The sequence below is a fragment of the Protomyctophum parallelum genome (assembly GCF_964188405.1).
Source record: "Protomyctophum parallelum genome assembly, chromosome: 23".
Lineage (NCBI taxonomy): Eukaryota > Metazoa > Chordata > Actinopteri > Myctophiformes > Myctophidae > Protomyctophum > Protomyctophum parallelum.
In genome coordinates this window covers 29,005,632-29,027,726 of record NC_139715.1, presented here as the reverse complement: position 1 = coordinate 29,027,726, position 22,095 = coordinate 29,005,632, and the positions used below count along the sequence as shown (strand labels likewise).

The following is a 22,095-nucleotide window of genomic DNA, read 5'->3' as shown; positions in this document are numbered from 1 at the left end:
TCCGCCGTTCTGAGAGGAAATACTTGTGGCTGTTGTTGTTGTTAGCTTGTTGCTTCTGACACACCTTTAGCCGCCATGACGCTTTCCAGAGGTAAAGTAAACTAGACATAATTATGCGGTCTACATTCACACCAAAGTTCTATGACAAGACATTAATTCTGCGGTCTACTTTCACACCGCCCTCCAACCCCACAAGGCCACTGGCCATGACAATATTCCCTCCAAATTTCTCAGAGACTCAGCCTTTTCCATAGCTCCAGTCATCACCCACATAGTTAACCTCTCCATCAAACAGGGACAGGTCCCCCAAGATTTTAAACTGGCCAAAGTAACCCCCTTGTACAAAAAAGGGAGTAAATTAGAACCCGGCAACTACCGCCCTATTTCTATTCTAAGCTCCATCTCGAAAGTGATGGAAAAAATAGTCTATGAACAGGTTGAAAAGTATCTTGCCACTAATAAATTGCTGTACGAGTTCCAATCTGGCTTCAGAACATCCCACTCCACTGACACATGCCTCCTCTATTTGAGCGATCACATCAAACACGAGGTGGATGCTGGAAAATACTGCGGCATGGTCATGCTGGACCTCCAAAAGGCTTTTGACACCGTGAACCACTCCATACTGATTAACAAGCTTAAAGCTATTGGTTTTGATAGCACATCAGTGAGCTGGATGCAATCCTACCTGGAGGGGAGAGAACAGATGGTGGAGGTGAACGGAACACTGTCCCCTCCCCTCCCAGTGAGCTGTGGTGTCCCACAAGGAAGCATACTAGGGCCTTTACTGTTCCTAATCTATGTTAACGACATGACTTCAGCTTGTGACTGCAACTTGTTCCTGTTCGCAGATGACTCAGCACTGCTGGTCTCGGACAGGAACAAACTGCAGGTTGAAAAGACCCTCAGCTCTGAACTCGGTAGAATCTGCACCTGGCTCGCTGATAACAAACTATCCTTACACCTGGGAAAAACTGAATCCATCCTCTTCGGATCAAATAGTAAACTCAGCAAGGCAGATGGCTTCTTGGTTAGAGTGGGTGACAATATTATCACACGAAAAGATCAAATTACCTACCTAGGTTCCATCCTGGAGGCTAATCTTTCCGGTGATAAAATGGCCACCAACGTAATCAAAAAAGTCAATCAAAGAACAAGATTCCTTTACAGGATCTCCTCACTGGTCAGCAAAAACACCTTGAAGACCTTAACAGGAGCCCTCGTACAAGGTTTCTTTGACTATGCATCCACCTCTTGGTACCACAGCACCTCAAAGGCCCTTAAAACAAGGCTCCAGACCTCCCAAAACAAACTGGTCAGGCTCCTACTTGGCCTCACCCCCCGAACCCACCTCACCCCTGCCCACTTTGACAGGCTGGGATGGCTTAGGGTCGTCGACAGAGTACAGCATCTTGCAATGGGTCTGGTCCACAAGATTCGATACACCACCAAGATACCCATGTACCTGTCTAAATACTTCCTTAATGTAAACGAAGTCCACACCCACAACACCAGAGGGAGTGCAACAAACCATGTACAACCCAGATTCGGCACAAACAAGGGACTAAATTCTTTTCGCTCCTATGCCACCAAAATGTGGAACGCCCTACCAACAGTCATTAAGACATGTGAATCCCTTGACTCCTTCAAAACCGCTCTCAAAGGGCACCTACGGATGGCTGCAATTCGAAACTGGCCTCTGTAAAATCTGAATCCCCCCCACCCCCCCACCCCATTTCCCTCACTGTATATTGTATATTTTCCCAGTGCTTGTATATTTTCCCTTTTTTGCTTCCCATATGATGAATTCCTGTTCTGTTCTTTAGCTACATAGAAATGTCTATTTGTATGTCTCTAAATGGTTGTATGTCTTTAAATGTTTTGATGAATTGAACAATGTGGACCCTGTTGTAAACAAGTGTAATGCTTAATTGGGTCGTCCACTCACAGTTGACAGTCTTTGTATTGAGTTTGTGCTTAAAATGTACTGTAAATTCTACAAACTGTTAATAAATATTTCAATCAATCAATCAAAACACTAAAGTTCATATTTATGACAACATTTGAAGGAGGGACTGCAATTGGATTTGTTTTAATTTAAATTTTCAAGTCATGTGAAAGCAGGGAATCATAGCTTCAAATTAACATACGTTCAGTTTGACCCAGCAGTTTTGGAGATATGGCTTATAGAGTAGGCCTAATGTCTTATAGAATAATGTCTTATAGAGTAATGTCTTGCAGAGAAACAGTGAGTTGAGAAAACAGGCCTGAAAGGTTTGACGGACCTCCATTTAATGGCTTTTCTATCTCTTGGACACCATGCAATTTTGATTGATTGCAAAATCAATGTTAATTTAACTAAGTGTAGAAATGACCCTATAGCGGGTCCATTTGGTTCCATAGTAGGCTACACTCTTGAGTTATAGACCCATAAGGGTCCATTTGGTTCCATGTTGTGTACACTCTCAGAGTTACAGACCCATAAGGGTCCATTTGGTTCCATGTTGTGTACACTCTCAGAGTTACAGACCCGTAAGGGTCCATTTGGTTCCATGTTGTGTACACTCTTAGAGTTACAGACCCGTAAGGGTCCATTTGGTTCCATGTTGTGTAGACTCTCAGAGTTACAGACCCGTAAGGGTCCATTTGGTTCCATGTTGTGTACACTCTCAGAGTTGCAGACCCATAAGGGTCCATTTGGTTCCATTTGTACACTCTCATAGTTACAGACCAATAAGGGTCCATTTGGTTCCATTTGTACACTCTCAGAGTTGCAGACCCATAAGGGTCCATTTGGTTCCATTTGTACACTCTCATAGTTACAGACCAATAAGGGTCCATTTGGTTCCATTTGTACACTCTCAGAGTTGCAGACCCATAAGGGTCCATTTGGTTCCATTTGTACACTCTCATAGTTACAGACCCATAAGGGTCCATTTTGTTTCCAAACTATCCTTTAGCTGGGGACCCCCTGGAATTCCCTCAAGGACCCCCGGGGGTCCCCGGACCCCACGGTAAAGAGAGGTCGGTACACAGCAGTGCTCAGCTGGTCACTGATAAAAAGTTGACTGTAATTATAATATTAGGTAAATATGATATAATATAATATAATATAATATATACAGCTGAAACTATTCATTTTACGTAGTGAAGTCAGTGGTTTCCAACCTTTTCATATCAAAGCCTCCAGGTTATCTTCACAATATGTGACACTGATTTACTACGACACTAATGGAATATTAGGAGTCCAACTAAGTGCTAGTGGACCTAAGTTACAGCCTGTTACGGTCACTCGGGGCGAGCTGTTTGTGTGTTTCTGGTCATGTTATCGTCCACTCAATTTGTATGTCTGCGACAAAAAATAAATGTTCCACAAGCCAGATGACCCCTGGAAGACCCCTGGCAACATCCAGCAGCGTTCACGGTAGTGCACGGTTACTACGGTAACTACGGTATGATCCTCTGGAAATGGGCAACTGTTTTTTTGTGCAGTTTTCTTTTTGAGAGAGAGAGAGAGAGAGAGAGGGGAAGAGAGGAAGAGAGAGAGAGAGCGAGCAGAGGTGGTTCGGCCGGCTGGGAATTGAACCAGGGAATTGTGCGCCCATAATCTACGTAGTGTGCACCGCCACCGTGTATCCAACGGTCTGTCGGACGCCCCGTGTTCCTGTTGTGAGTAAAATATCAGAGCCCATGCTTTAATATAATATAATTGTTTATAATTGTGTGTATATATATATATATATATATATATATATATATATATATATATATATATAATATGAGTGTGAGGAAATCCACAGCATGAAGAATAGAACAGACTAATAATTAAATGTCAGTGTTTTTCTAATGTGTGCGTGCGTGCGTGCGTGCGTGCGCGCATGGCTTTGTCTATAGCTTTGTGATGCCTCATACTCATAGCACATTGTGAGCTTGTAGATCTGCTAGTTGTGACATTGTGCTGCCTGACCCTGTGAGCTTGTAGATCTGCTAGTTGTGACACTGTGCTGCCTCACCCTGTGAGCTTGTAGATCTGCTAGTTGTGACACTGTGCTGACCCTGTGAGCTTGTAGATCTGCTAGTTGTGACACTGTGCTGACCCTGTGAGCTTGTAGATCTGCTAGTTGTGACACTGTGCTGTCCAGACAGCCCCGCCCCTCCCTCCCTCTGACTGCAGTGATTGGTGCATTCATCTGAACTTGACTTTGAGAGAAAGATAATTTCACCCTCTGCACAATCAATAATTAAATAATACATGCCCAAATGTACGTTAGATACGTTAATTTTGCCATATCCCAAAATTAATCATGTACCAAACTTCCCTGGCTGCTGATTCAGTATTTAAGCTATAGTATAGTAAATCAGTAAATCTGACCCTAGATCTGCTCTTGGAGGCTATAGTCTATACTCTAACCCATTCATTTCCCTTTTGCTGTTTTAAGCATTATGTTATACTTTAGCTGTCGGAAAAATAGCAAATCATGAAGATGTGGCGCAAATCTTTGAATGTATGCTCCTTCAGAGAGGAGGAGGAAACACTGATCATAATTATCTGAATGCGCTGAATCATTCGCACGCACGCACGAACACACACACACACACACACACACACACACACACACACACACACACACACACACACACACACACACACACACACACACACACACACACACACAATTGTGAGAACATTGACATTATGATTGTCATTAAAAAAATAAGCACATTTTCTTCTTCTTTCGGAAAAAGAAAGAAATAACAGATTTGCGCACGACTAAATGTAAATCTGTCATAACTCAATATCTAATCCCTAAACCTAACTTCTAAATATTTAATCCTATATAACAAAATGTCTAAAGATTTCATCCTAAACAAAACTTCTAAATATTTAATCCTAAACTAAATTCTTAAATATTGAATTCATCCTAAACAAAATTTCTAAATATTTAAACCTAAACTTCCAAAACTAATTTGTATGCAAATTATTGATGAATGAATTAATTGATCATTGATTTTGTCTTAATTTCCCTCATATAATTATGTCTAACATAAAAATCTACATTTTGCTGAAATAATACAAAAGGCATATTATATTCCTTAATCAAATATTTATTGGACTCAAATCTTTAATTCTGGGGAAAACATGTTTTCAGATGGGGGTCGGCGGCTAATATGAACGTTCTTCAGGTCCTCGACATGAAAATGTTTAAACACCACATGGGGTTTTTCAGAAAACAGTTAGGAGTTAGAAGACTTTGGGCTGTATTTTGCGTGCCAGGTCCTATTACCTAACTTGAGTAAACTAAAGACCTGGAGGTGTGATCAATGCTCTTTGGCCACTCAGAATAGCCAAAATGGCATTGATCACGCCTCCAGGTCTTTGGTTTGCTCACGTTATAGGTAATAAGACCTGGTATACTTATAAGACACGCAAAATACAGCCCTTTATTTTTTTAGAATCGGTCTCGGGGTCAAAACGGGTAAATGTAACGTAATGCTGTTGGCACCTTCCTGCCCCACGCAGCATCTTGTGTTGGTGGAAGCCAGGTGAAGACGCGCAGTTTGGAGGGAGAAAAAATAATAAGTGCATTTGATGCATTATTGTGGATCTGTGATGTCTCAGCATGCAGCGCTCCGTCCGTCTACAGGAACTGAAGACTTTGAATCAATACAAAAAAATTATACAAAAATACAAAATGCTTATTTCTCTAATCCGGTTTCTTTAGATCCGTCTGACTGGGAGATCGGTGCGTCGTTTTACTCCTTGAGTCCAACCCATTTGGACCTGAGGACGAATCTATACAAATGCCTTCTAACTCATGACAGTTTTCTGAAAAACCTCATGTTTCTGTATCAGTGGTTCTCAAATCATCTTCATGTCAAGGACCCCCAGAATTATATGTATTTGGCCGCCGACCCCCAGAAGCACAGATTTGAGTTAAAAGCATTCTCTCTGAAAGAGTAGCGCGGCAGAAGCTTGTAGATCTGCTATTTTTCAATAGCTAAAGTATAACATAATGCTTATAGAAGAATGGGCTAATGATATCTCGTCGAGTAAATGTCATAAGATTTTTTGGCGGGCCTTGATGCCGTTTTAATGGCAAATTTTACACTTGCTGAAAATAGCAGATCTACAAGCTCACAACGCGCCGCAGCGCGACGGGTTGTGAGCTCTGCTGTTTCAGGTCAAGGACCCCCAAAATAATCCACGTTTATTGAGGGTCGCTAACTCCTCAAAAAATTTAATTTTTATCATTTGAGTTTTTATTTAATTGAATTAAATTAAATAATTACTGGGTAATTTTAATATTTTTTATAATTTCAGTTTTGATTTAATTTAATTTAATTAAATAATTACTGGGTAATTGTAATAATATTAATAATTTAAGTTTTGATTTAATTTAATTTAATTAGATAATTACTGGGTAATTTTAATAATTTGAGTTTTGATTTAATTTAATTTAATTAAATAATTACTGAGTAATTATAATAATTTTTGAGGGGCGCTTATAGCCCCTCCTATACACAGGTTTACGTCATAATGTGCCTCATTACGTCATATTGTCTTTTTATTGTTAATGGCGTTTAATGTTTGTGTTCGCACCGTTTGTTTTACATCACCTAATCAACATGATTTTAGCGCCCCTCACTTCACACAGGTGTGAATTTAAACATGTATTCGGTTCACGGACAGTTTTATATTTTACATTAGTTTTTAAATTAGTATTTTTTTAATTCAAGTTAGTTTCCAGAGTGCCTTCACTTGTGTATAATATATATATATATATATATATATATATATATATATATATATATAGTTGTTTATTATACTTTGCCAATAATATTATATTGTTAAGGGGTGAGATTGTATAAGCTCAGAATATGCGCTACAGTGATTTAAAATCCATATCCTAAGACGGGGTTTGACTGGCAGGGCTTGTGAAAAACGTGTAACGATCTTAAGACCCAAAACCTGCAGAATTTCCACTTCTCCAGTGAAATGTGAGCTGTAGATCCACCTGATAAAGGCAGCTCATGCTTAATTCATATACCCAAAGTGTATTTATAATTCATATGCTGAAAATGGCCGATCTACAAGCTCACAGCGCGGCGTGAATTGGCACGCGGTGAGCTTGTAATGCTGTAATTCAGCATCTTTTGTCAAGGTATATGACAGGCCCACGACCCCCCCCCCCCCACCATTTGAATGTTTAAAAAAAACACTATATGAAAAAATAACATTGTGTTAAAAAAATATATCATGATAAATAATCATGATATATGTTTTAAGCATTACAGTATGTTATACACGTTAGCTGTTGAAAAATAGCAGATCTACAAGCTCATACACACTAAACCCAAGCGTTTAGGTTATAAACAGTTTTAAACACATATTTGTAACACTTTTTAAACGTGTCACAGTGTTTAGATTATAAACAGAAGAACATGTTTAATCCCTGTAACACTTTTTAAACACATAAACGTGTTTAGTTTTTACAATCAAAGTCAGTCATATAGGTGTTTAGAATTTGAACACTAGGTGTTCTCGTGAGGTGTTTGAGTGAACTCGTGTTCTACTGTATTTTATGACCATTAATAAACACTTGGCATTTTATTATTACACAGGTGTTTAGGTTTAAACGCGTCACATGATCCAGGGATTTACAGTGTAGGGCGCGCTACGAGCTTGTAGGTCTGCTACATATTTTCAGATGGTGGTCGGCGACCAATTACATAATATTTTGGGGGTCCTTTATAATAAAATAAACAAATAAATAATAAATAGTTTGAGAACCACTGATATAGACACATGGGGTTTTTCAGAAAACTGTCAGGATTTAGAAGACATTAATTTGTAGAATCAGGTCTAAATGGGTTGATGTGTCTGTCCTCTTTCACCCTGGATTTGAACCCACGGTTTCCTGCGTGAGTGCTGCCCATTTTCACCGCAAATGGAGCCGGCCTGCTTGCTCAGGGGAGAAAGTGAATGTTGACCGCCAGATAAGAATCTCTGTCAGATCCTGTATGTGTGTCTGTTATCTAACCCTGCAGAATGAGTCCCTGGAGTCTGGTTGGATTACAGTCAGTCAGTCACGCACGCACACACGCACACACTTTTCCATCTTTACCTGTCTGTCTGCCTTACGTGTCTCTCACTGTCTGTCTGTCTGTCTGTCTGTCTCTGTCTCTGTCTCTGTCTCTGTCTCTGTCTCTGTCTCTGTCTCTGTCTCTGTCTCTGTCTCTGTCTCTCTCTCTCTCTCTCTCTCTCTCTCATACATTATTAGCATGGGACTCCTCCAGGGACTGTTTGCAGGAGCCAGGGTGAACCGGGGTCATGACCTCTGATCTCCGGGGTCATGACCTCTGACCTGATCTTCAGCAGCACTAAAACACATCTGTCACCCCCCCCCCCCCCCTCTCTCTCTCTCTCTCTCTCTCTCTCTCTCTCTCTCTCTCTCTCTCTCTCTCTCCTATCTCTATCTCTCTCTCTCTCTCTCTCTCCCTATCTCTCTCTATCTCTATTCTTTTTTTCCAGGAAAAGATGAAAACCTTCTATATTTTATTTAAGAAAAAAGCAATACAGCCTCATCACAGTTGGTGTTGTGACTCTATACATTGCCAATGACTTGGTGGTGGAGTTAGCTGCTTTATAGCAGACTGTTTGAGAGGGGGAGAGGTGGTGGAGTTAGCTGCTTTATAGCAGACAGTTTGAGAGGTGGAGAGGTGGTGGAGTTAGCTGCTTTATAGCAGACAGTTTGAGAGGGGGAGAGGTGTTGGAGTTAGCTGCTTTAGCAGACAGTTTGAGAGGGGGAGAGGTGGTGGAGATAGCTGCTTTATAGCAGACAGTTTGAGAGGGGGAGAGGTGGTGGAGTTAGCTGCTTTATAGCAGACAGTTTGAGAGGTAGAGAGAGGTGGTGGAGTTAGCTGCTTTAGCAGACAGTTTGAGAGGGAGAGAGGTGGTGGAGTTAGCTGCTTTATAGCAGATAGTTTGAGAGGGGGAGATGTGGTGGAGTTAGCTGCTTTATAGCAGACAGTTTGAGAGGGGGATAGAGGTGGTGGAGTTAGATTATTTATAGCAGACAGTTTGAGAGGGGGAGAGGTGGTGGAGTTAGCTGCTTTAGCAGACAGTTTGAGGGGGCGATAGGTGGAGTTAGCTGCTTTAGCAGACAGTTTGAGAGGGGATAGGTGGTGGAGTTAGCTGATTTATAGCAGACAGTTTGAGAGGGGGAGAGGTGGTGGAGTTAGCTGCTTTAGCAGACAGTTTGAGAGGTGGTGGAGTTAGCTGCTTTAGCAGACAGTTTTAGGGGGCGATAGGTGGAGTTGGCTGCTTTAGCAGACAGTTTGAGAGGTGGAGAGAGGTGGTGGAGTTATAGCTGCTTTATAGCAGACAGTTTGAGAGGTGGAGAGAGGTGGTGGAGTTAGCTGCTTTAGCAGACAGTTTGAGAGGGGGAGAGGTGGTGGAGTTAGAAGTGAGTGGAAGTGTAGCCTATAGCCTTTCGGTCCGGGGCTGACGCACGTGACGTCATGAACGTCCGTCCACCTCCACGACAGTGCTGCATTTCCACATTTGGCCAGTAGGTAGAGGCAGCTTCAACGTTGGATGGTCTTACTGGGGGCTTGGTGCCACCTAACTAACAGGATGTCTCACATATCAAGACAGTACAGTAATGCAGACAGAGGAACATCTCAATGCAAGCTGCACTGTCACATATGAAGTACTCTTTATCTCAAGTTCAGTACACAGACTTACTTATAGCTGTACATGATGCCAATATCATATATTCATGTATTTCGACAGCGGAGCTCAGAGCATACTCGGCTGTACCTGAACAGAGCAATGGCTCCACCTTGTGGCTGTCCTATGAACTGACATTGTGTAGTCTAGTGTGTGGAATGTGGTGGATCTCCATTGCTTTTTTAGTTTTTGTTTCTTTTTTTTTTTTTTTTCTTTTTTTTTACATAATTCCCTCTACAAAGTCCTAGTAGTACCAGTAGTAGATGAGGTTGAAATCTCTTTTTTACAAGTATAAATATATCCGGGTCTTGCAGGTTAAGCAGACATGGTTCATGTTGGTACCTGTCCCGGTGGTTCAGTGACTGATGTTGGTATTAAATATTTCCGTCTCTTCGCAGGTATCAACAGTACAGCAATGACAGAAGGTATGTGTGTGTGTGTGTGTGTGTCTGTCTGTCTGTCTGTCTGTCTGTCTGTCTGTCTGTCTGTCTGTCTGTGTCTCTGTCTCTGTCTCTGTCTCTATGTCTCTCTCTCTCCCTCAAAAAATGGCCAATCCTGCAAACTTTGGAAGCCAATGTTATATTAGCCAGATCTAGCCAGATCTACAAGCTCTACAAGCTTGTAGATCTGGATCTACAAGCTCAAGATCTACGTAGCGCGCCACTCGGTCATGGGTTAACTTAAACGCCCAATGCATTCTCTCTCAGTGAACTCTTTCTGTTCTGGACTGACCCTGCAGGCTCCGCCTCCTGCAGCCTCAAGGAGAACCGCAACCTGCTGTCGGAGCTGGGCGGGGCCCAGGTGGGCGTGGCCAAGCGGGGTGCGGCCCAGGTGGGCGTGGCCAAGCGGGGCGCGGCCCCGGTGGGCGTGGTGGCCAAGCGGGGCGCGGCCCCGGGGGGCGTGGTGGCCAAGCGGCCAGGCGGGAAGAAGCGCCCTCTAGAGGAGGGCAACAACGGACGACACCACCACGCCTACAAGCCCCGGAAGCGGAGGAAGGACCCCGGCGGCCCCGCGCCGCCCCAGAGCGCCCTGGCGCAGCTCAACGAGGCCCGGCCGGGCCTGCAGTACCGTGTGCTGTCCAGGAGGGGGCCCGTGCACGCGCCCATCTTCGTCATGGAGGTGGAGGTACTTCTTTAAACCCATTTAGACGTCAGGCAGATTCTAAAAAATAAAAAAGGCTTTTTTTTTATTCATAAGATAACAGTTTTCCGTCAGGTGTAAAGGAGCAACTTGGACACTCATGCATGAAAGAAGCATTAGTTTAAGTCCGTTGCTCTCCCCAGGTTGGCGGGTGGCACCACGACTTCTCTGCGCAAAAATGTATACCTCATTGAAAATGAACCATATAGAAGACATTTTTAGAATTTGATCTCAGGTCAAAATGGGTTAATGCTTCCTCTGTGTCAACGGTGTTGATTGACATCCCTCCCTCCATCAGGTGAGCGGTCAGGTGTTCCAGGGCGTCGGCTCCACCAAGCAGAAGGCCAAGCTGGACGCGGCGCAGCGGGCTCTGTGCTCCGTGGTCTCTGTGCCCGCGGCGCTCCCCCCCGCCTCTGGGGGGCGCCGAGGACCCGTGCCGCCGACAGCGTCGCCGTCCGCGGAGCTGTCCACCGACTTCACCTCCGACCAGCTGGCCGCCTTCGGCGACCACGCCCTCTTCAGGGGCTTCGACGGACCCGCCGCCCAGGTAGGCCAGTCACCATCACACATTAGTTCTCACACAAATTAATGCAATTAATCGCCCCAAATCGTCATCGCCATCGCCCAGAGCTCCAGCAGCTAGTTTCTTGGGACATTTGTGGTCGTAGTGACTACATCTTAGAGTATATATGAATAGAGACGGCACCCGGAGGAAACCCTGAGGCGAAATGGACATAGTGGCCGAATTTGGTATTGCAGCTCGAGCCAGCGCTGGTCCGTTGACTATCATTGCGCACGTTCATGTTATTGGGGCCATGACACGTGAACGAATGTTTCATACGTGAACGCGCACAAACGGCACAATGATAGTCAACGACCAGCGCGTTCATGTTATTGGGGAAATCCATCCCAGAATGCATTTGTTCCTAGGAGTGAAATCGCCTCATGCGCTTTTGAGCAACTTAATGCAAGTGGATGGGAGGAGGAATCCGGTGCCGTCTCTATTCATATATACTCTAAGAGGACTACATCTGTCACTAAAATAAATATGTTTTTTCAGTGATTTTCTTAGTTTTAAGGGTAACTGTAATTGCAATATTACACTCGAGGGGGTGGTTTAACGTCATTAATGCACGCCCCCCTCGAGTGTAATAATGCTTAAATCTAGTTCCAATAGAGCACCGAAGTCCTGACGTAACTCGCTCATCCCGACGATTCCCCTGGTTCACGGAAGTAATGTCTCTATGGAGAATAACATGGGGTGATCTTAATATCGTCTACTATAAGCGTGGTCCAAAAATAAACAAGCTGTCTCTGCGTTATTGTCAGGGAGGTGTCTCTGTATCGTTTGCAACAGTCAGTCACTCATATATGATACAGTCTGCTTCTAGCGAAAATCTAACTAATTCAGCAGCAGTAACATTAGCGTTTTCTCTCAGTCAGTTGATTCTTCATATCCATATGAGTGAAGCGGCCGGGGTGACATGTTTACTTTTCAAACACAGTTCTTATATGAGGCGACCTAAAATCGCCTCAATGGGGATTTCAATGCAACTAAACAAATACATGAACCTGGGGACTGACGCCCTCTACTGAAAGTGACGTCAGACTTCGGTGCTCTATAATTGCCCGTTAACTCCTCTTCCTCTTTTCACGCAGTGCTACGACGCCCAGGTTCCGTTGGCCCGCCCCCCGGCCTCCTTGGACTCCTCCCCCTCCTCCAGAAACCCTGTGGCGGTCCTCAACGAGCTGCGTCCGGGCCTCCGCTACCGGCTGGTGTCGGAGCGCAGCGACGGCCACGCCAAGAGCTTCGTGATGGCGCTGGCGGCCGACGACGGCACCGGGCGGAGCTTCCAGGGCTCCGCCCACAACAAGAGGCGGGCCAAGGCGCGCGCCGCGCAGGCCGCGCTCTGCGCCCTCTACGGCCTGTGGCCGGACCGCCAGCCGTCCACACAGGCCATGCCCAGCGGAGGACTACAGCTACACCTGCCTCAGGTAAACACACAGGCCACGCCCAGCCTGGGACTACAGCTATACCTGCCTCAGGTAAACACACAGGCCACGCCCAGCCAAGGACTACAACTATACCTGCCTCAGGTAAACACACAGGCCACGCCCAGCCAAGGACTACAACTATACCTGCCTCAGGTAAACACACAGGCCACGCCCAGCCAAGGACTACAACTATACCTGCCTCAGGTAAACACACAGGCCACGCCCAGCCAAGGACTACAACTATACCTGCCTCAGGTAAACACACAGGCCACGCCCAGCCAAGGACTACAACTATACCTGCCTCAGGTAAACACACAGGCCACGCCCAGCGGAGGACTACAACTACACCTGCCTCAGGTAAACACACAGGCCATGCCCAGCGGAGGACTACAACTACACCTGCCTCAGGTAAACACACAGGCCACGCCCAGCGGAGGACTACACCTACACCTGTGTGGTTCTGAGTGTCTGGTTGAAATGCACTGTTTACATGATAGCTTAATCACACACACACACACACACACACACACACAAACACTCTCACACTCACACACACACACACACACACACACACACACACACACACACACACACACACAGACACACACACACCATTCAGTCAACATCTGGTTCCGGTCGCGCCATTTTGGATCTTCACAATAATTAAGTTAATTGGTTAATTGGTTTCTTCCTCAGGTGCTGGCGGACGCTGTCTCCCGTCTGGTCGTGGACAAGTTCAGCGAGCTGACGGACAACTTTTCATCTCCACACGCACGGCGGAAGGTCCTGGCCGGCGTCGTCATGACTACAGGTGATTGCTGTCGGCCAATCACCATAGAGCTCTGCTCTGCTCGCTTCAGACACCACCCCAGCCTCCACCTTCTGATCAGAGAGGCTCTAATACTTTGTGAATTTATGTCGGCTAATTCAAGCTAAATATCAATGTCAATGCACTGCTGATGTATTACTATTGTATCCCTTTGTATATTGTATAGAGCGTCGCAGTCCCGCCCCCTGGAGAGACCCGGAAAATAAATCCCTTTTCATTTTCCTCATAGACTTTTCAGAAAGTATTTATTTAAAGACGTTTACGCCGCAGATAAAGCCAACTCTTGTCGTGACAAACACAATTTTTCGGGCTGAACAAATAATTAGAAAGAAGAAGAAAACGGCAGGTTACAACAATTTTTTTGTTGTTTTTTACAAGAGTTGGCTTAAAAGGTCTTTAAATAAATACTTTTTGAAATGTCTATGGGAAAAATTGCATTGGGATTCATTTCCTGGGCTGGCGTCGTCATGAAAGGGGACGGGACTGTGACACTCTATAGGGGTTTTGGTTTAGCTTAAAGGACCACTTCACCACTTTACCATATACCCACTAATATTCATGATAAAAATGACACAATTGTTTCTATTCGGTCTGTGTCTCATAGGAGGGCTGTGGGCAGTTCAGAAAGATGTCTGTGTCTCATAGGAGGGCTGTGGGCAGTTCAGAAAGATGTCTGTGTCTCATAGGAGGACTGTGGGCAGTTCAGAAAGATGTCTTGTGTCTCATAGGAGGGCTGTGGGCAGTTCAGAAAGATGTCTGTGTCTCATAGGAGGGCTGTGGGCAGTTCAGAAAGATGTCTGTGTCTCATAGGAGGACTGTGGGCAGTTCAGAAAGATGTCTGTGTCTCATAGGAGGGCTGTGGGCAGTTCAGAAACCAATCTGTGTCTCATAGGAGGGATGTGGGCAGTTCAGAAAGATGTATGTGTCTCATAGGAGGGCTGTGGGCAGTTCAGAAAGATGTCTGTGTCTCATAGGAGGGCTGTGGGCAGTTCAGAAAGATGTCTGTGTCTCATAGGAGGGCTGTGGGCAGTTCAGAAAGATGTCTGTGTCTCATAGGAGGGCTGTGGGCAGTTCAGAAAGATGTCTGTGTCTCATAGGAGGACTGTGGGCAGTTCAGAAAGATGTCTGTGTCTCATAGGAGGGCTGTGGGCAGTTCAGAAACCAGTCTGTGTCTCATAGGAGGGCTGTGGGCAGTTCAGAAACCAGTCTGTGTCTCATAGGAGGGCTGTGGGCAGTTCAGAAACCAATCTGTGTCTCATAGGAGGGCTGTGGGCAGTTCAGAAACCAGTCTGTGTCTCATAGGAGGGCTGTGGGCAGTTCAGAAAGATGTCTGTGTCTCATAGGAGGGCTGTGGGCAGTTCAGAAAGATGTCTGTGTCTCATAGGAGGGCTGTGGGCAGTTCAGAAACCAATCTGTCTCATAGGAGGGCTGTGGGCAGTTCAGAAAGATGTCTGTGTCTCATAGGAGGGCTGTGGGCAGTTCAGAAAGATGTCTGTGTCTCATAGGAGGGCTGTGGGCAGTTCAGAAAGATGTCTGTGTCTCATAGGAGGGCTGTGGGCAGTTCAGAAAGATGTCTGTGTCTCATAGGAGGACTGTGGGCAGTTCAGAAAGATGTCTGTGTCTCATAGGAGGGCTGTGGGCAGTTCAGAAAGATGTCTGTGTCTCATAGGAGGGCTGTGGGCAGTTCAGAAAGACGTCTGTGTCTCATAGGAGGGCTGTGGGCAGTTCAGAAAGATGTCTGTGACTCATAGGAGGACTGTGGGCAGTTCAGAAAGATGTCTGTGTCTCATAGGAGGGCTGTGGGCAGTTCAGAAAGATGTCTGTGTCTCATAGGAGGGCTGTGGGCAGTTCAGAAAGATGTCTGTGTCTCATAGGAGGGCTGTGGGCAGTTCAGAAAGATGTCTGTGTCTCATAGGAGGGCTGTGGGCAGTTCAGAAAGATGTCTGTGTCTCATAGGAGGGCTGTGGGCAGTTCAGAAAGATGTCTGTCTCATAGGAGGGCTGTGGGCAGTTCAGAAAGATGTCTGTGTCTCATAGGAGGACTGTGGGCAGTTCAGAAAGATGTCTGTGTCTCATAGGAGGGCTGTGGGCAGTTCAGAAACCAATCTGTGTATTCCAGTGTCACTCAGTCTCTCCTCATCGTGTTTCCGTGTGCGGAGCTACAGGCGCGGACGTGGCGGAGGCACGGGTGGTGTGCGTGACCACGGGGTCAAAGTGCATCAGCGGCGAATACCTGAGCGACCGCGGCCTGGCACTCAACGACTGCCACGCCGAGATCATCGCCCGTCGCTCCCTCGTCAGATACCTCTACTCTCAGCTGGAGTGTTTCCTCAGGTGAGAAACGCTAACTAAAAATTATTATTATTATCTCAATTTTTATCCCACGATTTTTGCCTTGTTCCACCCTGGTTCCGCCTCGTTTATGCTGAATTTGGTAAAACATCATTTTTGGAAAAATGCCCTGCAGTCACCATGCTGCACCTGTGATGTTCCTTTTTACTGAAAAACGCCCTGCAGTCACCATGCTGCACCTGTGATGTTCCTTTTTACTGAAAAATGCCCTGCAGTCACCATGCTGCACCTGTGATGTTCCTTTTTACTGAAAAATGCCCTGCAGTCACCATGCTGCACCTGTGATGTTCCTTTTTACTGAAAAATGCCCTGCAGTCACCATGCTGCACCTGTGATGTTCCTTTTTACTGAAAAATGCCCTGCAGTCACCATGCTGCACCTGTGATGTTCCTTTTTACTGAAAAATGCCCTGCAGTCACCATGCTGCACCTGTGATGTTCCTTTTTACTGAAAAATGCCCTGCAGTCACCATGCTGCACCTGTGATGTTCCTTTTTACTGAAAAACGCCCTGCAGTCACCATGCTGCACCTGTGATGTTCCTTTTTACCGACACCAAGTTTAAAATAAGAGTTGAAAGCACAGAATATACGAAGCAACTGAAAAACACCTCATTTCAATGGTAGTGGATGGAGAGAGAGAGATTTTTGTCCAACCACGAAACAAAATGGGTGCGAAGAGCGGCACAACAACGGGCGGGACTTGACAAATGGTGAATTATCTAATGTAATCCTGGGCGCTACACTCCCTCTGCCAACCTGGGGAGGGCAGCGGACTGACCTCATGCTTCCTTCTATGCATGAGGAGTCCAAGGCGCTTCTTGTCACCTGACAGGGGGGGAGTTTCCCTGGTTGGACGTAGCGCGTGGAAGGAACACGTTATTCCGACCAGTTCCTTTCAGGCGCCCCCGGCTGACCAGGGGGAGGAGTAGAATTTATTTACTAAAATTTTCAATTTAGGCATTTATCAGACGCAAGAACAACAATACATCAAATACATAGAAATAGTCATGAAGGTTCAAACTAAGAACCTAACAATAGAATATCTGTACAGTGAAACTATGCGTATACAGTATGGAGTGTGAAATTGACTTTTTTTGTCACAAGTTGTCACAATAATCTTTTGAAAAGAGCAGATCTACAAGATCACAATGTCGCGATGCAACGCTTGTAGATCAGGGCTCAAGTGGGTAATGTTTTGTAATAATAATAAAAATCAACAATCGTGTAATTATATCCCCCCCCCCCCCCTCCCCCCGGGCATTGGTTGTCAGAATAGGATAGGACAGGGGAAGGCAACGATCACTGAGATTTTTGGTAAGAGGGTTTTTGGTAATCAAAAACAAACAAAAAAACGTAGTCAAATAAATAAAGTCCCTCACTTTTGAATGTAAATTACATCCTGCACATACTGTATATGTGGACATTTATTTAAATTCATTAATTGCTTATAATTAAAGCTATAGGCTATAGCCGCATAAATGTACTTGTTTTGCACATTGAAAGATGATAAAAAGTGTGTGTCTGTGTGTGTGTCTGTGTGTGTGTGTGTGTGTGTGTGTGTGTGTGTGTGTGTGTGTGTGTGTGTGTGCGTCTGCGTGTGCGCGTGCAGCACCGACTCCCTCTCTCAGCGCAGCTCGGTGTTCCGGCGTCGTGGCGACAGCCCGGGCTTCACGCTGAAGGACGACGTCCAGTTCCACCTCTACGTCTCCACATCGCCCTGCGGAGACGCCCGGATCTTCTCCCCGCACGAGACCCACATGGAGGGTGAGACCCTAACCCCAACACATTCTGAACGGGAACCCATTTTGGTGTTAGCATCATGTCATGCTTTAGCTATTGAAAAATAGCAGATCTACAAGCTTGTAGGTCTGCTATTTTTGAAAAATCGAAGAACGACTGACATTTTTGATCTCAGGTCAGAATGGGGTTAATCAGACCAGTGTGTGTCCAGTGGAAACCTCGTATGAATCTGATCTCAGGTCAGAATGGGTTAACACATCTTCTCCCCGCACGAAACCCCCCCCCGCAGGGCACCCCGACAGGAAGGCCCGCGGCCAGCTGCGCACCAAGATGGAGTCGGGGGAGGGGACGATCCCGGTGCGCTGCGGTGACGCCCTGCAGACCTGGGGCGGAGACAGACTGCTCACCATGTCCTGTAGCGACAAGATGGCCAGGTACTACATCACCCATAATGCACCTTGTCCTGTAGCGACAAGATGGCCAGGTACTACATCACCCATAATGCACCTTGTCCTGTAGCGACAAGATGGCCAGGTACTACATCACCCATAATGCACCTTGTCCTGTAGCAACAAGATGGCCAGTACGCCTACATCACCCATAATGCACCTTGTCCTGTAGTGACAAGATGGCCAGGTACTACATCCCCCATAATGCACCTTGTCCTGTATCGACAAGATAGCCTTGTATATCACTATTACAAACACACACACACACACACACACACACACACACACAGAGGCGAAATGAACGAATGAATTAAATTAAACTAATTGAATAAAAATCTTATGATATTTAGTCGACTAAAACTAGACTAACACAAAAACATTCCAGGTGACTAAGACATGACTAAAACTAAATGGAAACTATTCAAGAGAGTATATTACTAAAACCAAATAAATAATAAAATTAAATAGTGATGTCCAACAGGTGGAACGTGGTGGGGTTCCAGGGAGCGTTGCTCAGCCACTTCACGGAGCCTCTGTACTTCAGCACTACATCACCCATAATGCACCTGATCCAACAGGTGGAACGTGGTGGGGTTCCAGGGAGCGTTGCTCAGCCACTTCACGGAGCCTCTGTACTTCAGCACTACATCACCCATAATGCACCTGATCCAACAGGTGGAACGTGGTGGGGTTCCAGGGAGCGTTGCTCAGCCACTTCACGGAGCCTCTGTACTTCAGCAGCCTCATCCTGGGCAGTCTGTACCACTCCGAGCACCTCTCCAGGGCCATGTACCAGAGGATCTGCTGCCCCCTGGAGGGCCTGCCGCACGCCTACACGCTGCACAGGCCTCTGCTCAGCGGTGAGTGACGCGCACACATGCACGCAGCCATGCTTGCAGCCACGCAGCCAGGCACGCACGCACGCACACACGCTTCCACGCACCCACGCACGCACCCACGAAGGCACGCACCCACGCGCGCACGCGTTACTACATTTTTAATTACATCTATTTGTATTTATTTGTTGTCTCTGTGGTTTGTCCCCAGTTTCTCTCTAAAATGCACTTTGTGCCATTTTAATAACGCAATGTACCCTGAATTTAACGACGGTAACGCTATCCTATACTCGCGAACCGCCAGTAATGTGATTCTGGCGGTTCGCGAGTGTAGGATAGCGTTACTGTCGTTAAATTCAGGGTACATTGCGTTATTAAAATGGCACAAAGTGCATTTTAGAGAGAAACTGGGGACCTGAGTGGCTTCCCAGGTTCGAGAATAGACCTTTACCTTAAGGTCTAGCAGGCTTTGTTTGGGTGAGTGGTTTCGTCGTTTTGTTTATTTGCTGGTATTAGAAAAACAGCGCACGGGAGTGGAAATATGACCAGAGGGCTGTGGAAGGTACTTCCACAAGGCGTCAGAGAGAGGCTCACTGTAAGCCTTGGACCAGGGCTAGCCCAAAGCCTGTTAATAAAGTATATTCAATCAATCAATAAATAGCCTATACTCTTTTCTAAGTGTCTGTTTTCACAACTGAAGGAGATGAGTACACACATTAAATGTGGAAAAATGTAAAGCTTATTTTTACTTAAGCTTTTACATCATATTTGATTTGCCTTTTGTTCTAGACTCTATAGAGGTACTAGACACTTTAGATTTATATTGAACTCATTGATGATTTCTTTACATTTCTATTTCTTTGCTGGTGAAAACCGATTAAATAATCAGGATTATACTGAGACCGTTCCGATGCCGATACGGCCAGTTCCGTTTATGCTATACGGATTATATGGTGCATCCCTGCTCTCCACCAACTCTGGGAGATCATTCTTTACCCCACTGTGTGTGTGTGTGTGTGTGTGTGTGTGTGTGTGTGTGTGTGTGTGTGTGTGTGTGTGTGTGTGTGTGTGTGTGTGTGTGTGTGTGTGTGTGTGTGTGTGTGTGTGTGTGTGCGTGTGTGCAGGGATCAGTAACATGGAGGCCAGACAGCCAGGCAAGGCTCCAGGGTTCAGTGTGAACTGGACTCTGGGAGATCACAGCCTGGAGGTCATCGATGCCGCCACGGGCAAGGACGACCTGGGACAGCCGTCCAGGCTGTGCAAGCACGCCCTCTACAGGCGCTGGACGAGACTGCACTGCAAGGTACCGTAACCCATCATCTTCCCTCGAGAACTGAGACACGAGCTGCTTCCACTGGTCTCTGTCGCTCGTCGCCAGTCCTGTGTCCCTGCTCAGAACATCTGGAGATGTGAGAGGTCTTGTTCCTCTTGATGGGCAGGGTAGTCTCCACAGAAGAATATCCAAAATGACCTGGTCTTTTTCTCTGTGGTAGTGTGTCCAGAGTTACGTCATTGAGGGGGCAGAAAACTGAGCACTGTTCATGCTGCCTGGATGGAGAGGGACACCTAAAGAATTGCGTACTATAGACGAATAACAGTTTAAGTCCATAATTGTATAAATGATGGACCAGGGGTCAGGACAACGATCAGGCCTTGTCGTGGAGGGGTCAGAATAGAATTTGACTCATAATAAAAATTATAAAAATCCCTCTTTTAGGTGACTTGATTGATTGACATGGAGAAGGGCCTGTTTCAGATCCCTTCGAGGCTTCTAAATGTACGGAAATGCTTTGTTTTCCAGAGTCAGTATAGCATTATAAAGAACCCAAAGACCTACCACTTCCATACAGAATGGGAGGAAGGCTTTCCAACCCACTAGTTCACTTTCTAAGTGTGTTTGTCTATATGTAACACCAGCGCCACTATTCAAAACCCCCCTCCATTTTTCCCCCCCGGTGGGTAGATCATGTTGAGCTGGTCATTTTAAAAGTAGCTCTGAAGTCCAAAAAGTGTGGGTGTAACGCCCGGGATTCGAACTTGCGTGTGAAAGTCCAACATCTTAACCACTAGTCCAAAGGGATATCCCCCTGGACCGTGGGAGATATTAGACTTTACTCAGTCTTTCACTGAACTGTAGTGTAGTTTATTGAACTCATTGATGAAGCTCCCTGCTGCCATTGACACATGCACCAAAACGCCAAATGCACCAAATTAACAATGATTGTGTGTGTGTGTGTGTGTGTGTGTGTGTGTGTTTGTGTGTGTGTGTGTGTGTGTGTGTGTGTGTGTGTGTGTGTGTGTGTGTGTGTGTGTGTGTGTGTGTGTGTGTGTGTGTGTGTGTGTGTGTGTGTGTGTGTGTGTGTGTGTGTGTGTGTGTGTGTGTGTGTGTGTGTGTGCGCGTGCGTGCGTGTAGTTGTCGTCCAGTCTGAGGGTCCAGACTCCGGCCACGCCCCCCGCCGCCACGTACCGCGACGCCAAGCAGGCGGTGAGGCAGTACCACGCCGCCAAGAGGGTTCTGATCCACGCCTTCCACCAGGCCGGCCTCGGAGCCTGGGTGAGGAAACCCCTGGAGCTGGACACCTTCTGCTGACCACCTGGAGACCTTCTGCTGACCTCCTGGAGACATGGATGCCTTCTGCTGACCTCCTGGAGACCTTCTGCTGACCTCCTGGAGACCTTCTGCTGACCTCCTGGAGACCTTCTGCTGACCTCCTGGAGACCTTCTGCTGACCTCCTGGAGAGCTTCTGCTGACCTCCTGGAGAGCTTCTACCTGACCTCCTGGAGACCTTCTGCTGACCTCCTGGAGACCTTCTACCTGACCTCCTGGAGACCTTCTACCTGACCTCCTGGAGACCTTCTACCTGACCTCCTGGAGAGCTTCTACCTGACCTCCTGGAGAGCTTCTACCTGACCTCCTGGAGAGCTTCTACCTGACCTCCTGGAGACCTTCTACATGACCTCCTGGACCCCTGGAGAGCAGGACACCTTCTCCGCTCCCTCCATTTGCTCCCGGTCGCTGCC

General features: G+C 46.1%; 1 protein-coding gene across 1 annotated transcript; it reads left to right on the top strand.

The window, feature by feature from the left end:
- Nucleotides 1-10,148: 10,148 nt before the first annotated feature.
- LOC310853992 (double-stranded RNA-specific editase 1-like) lies at nt 10,149-21,663 on the top strand (the record flags this gene model as incomplete). The annotated part of the gene is made up of 11 exons (XM_083758466.1): nt 10,149-10,158; nt 10,473-10,858; nt 11,172-11,420; nt 12,533-12,868; nt 13,565-13,679; nt 15,862-16,030; nt 17,658-17,812; nt 18,078-18,222; nt 18,913-19,097; nt 20,198-20,376; nt 21,487-21,663. The coding sequence occupies 11 exons, from the start codon at nt 10,149-10,151 to the stop codon at nt 21,661-21,663; spliced, it is 2,106 nt and encodes a 701-aa protein (XP_083614592.1).
- Nucleotides 21,664-22,095: the final 432 nt, after the last annotated feature.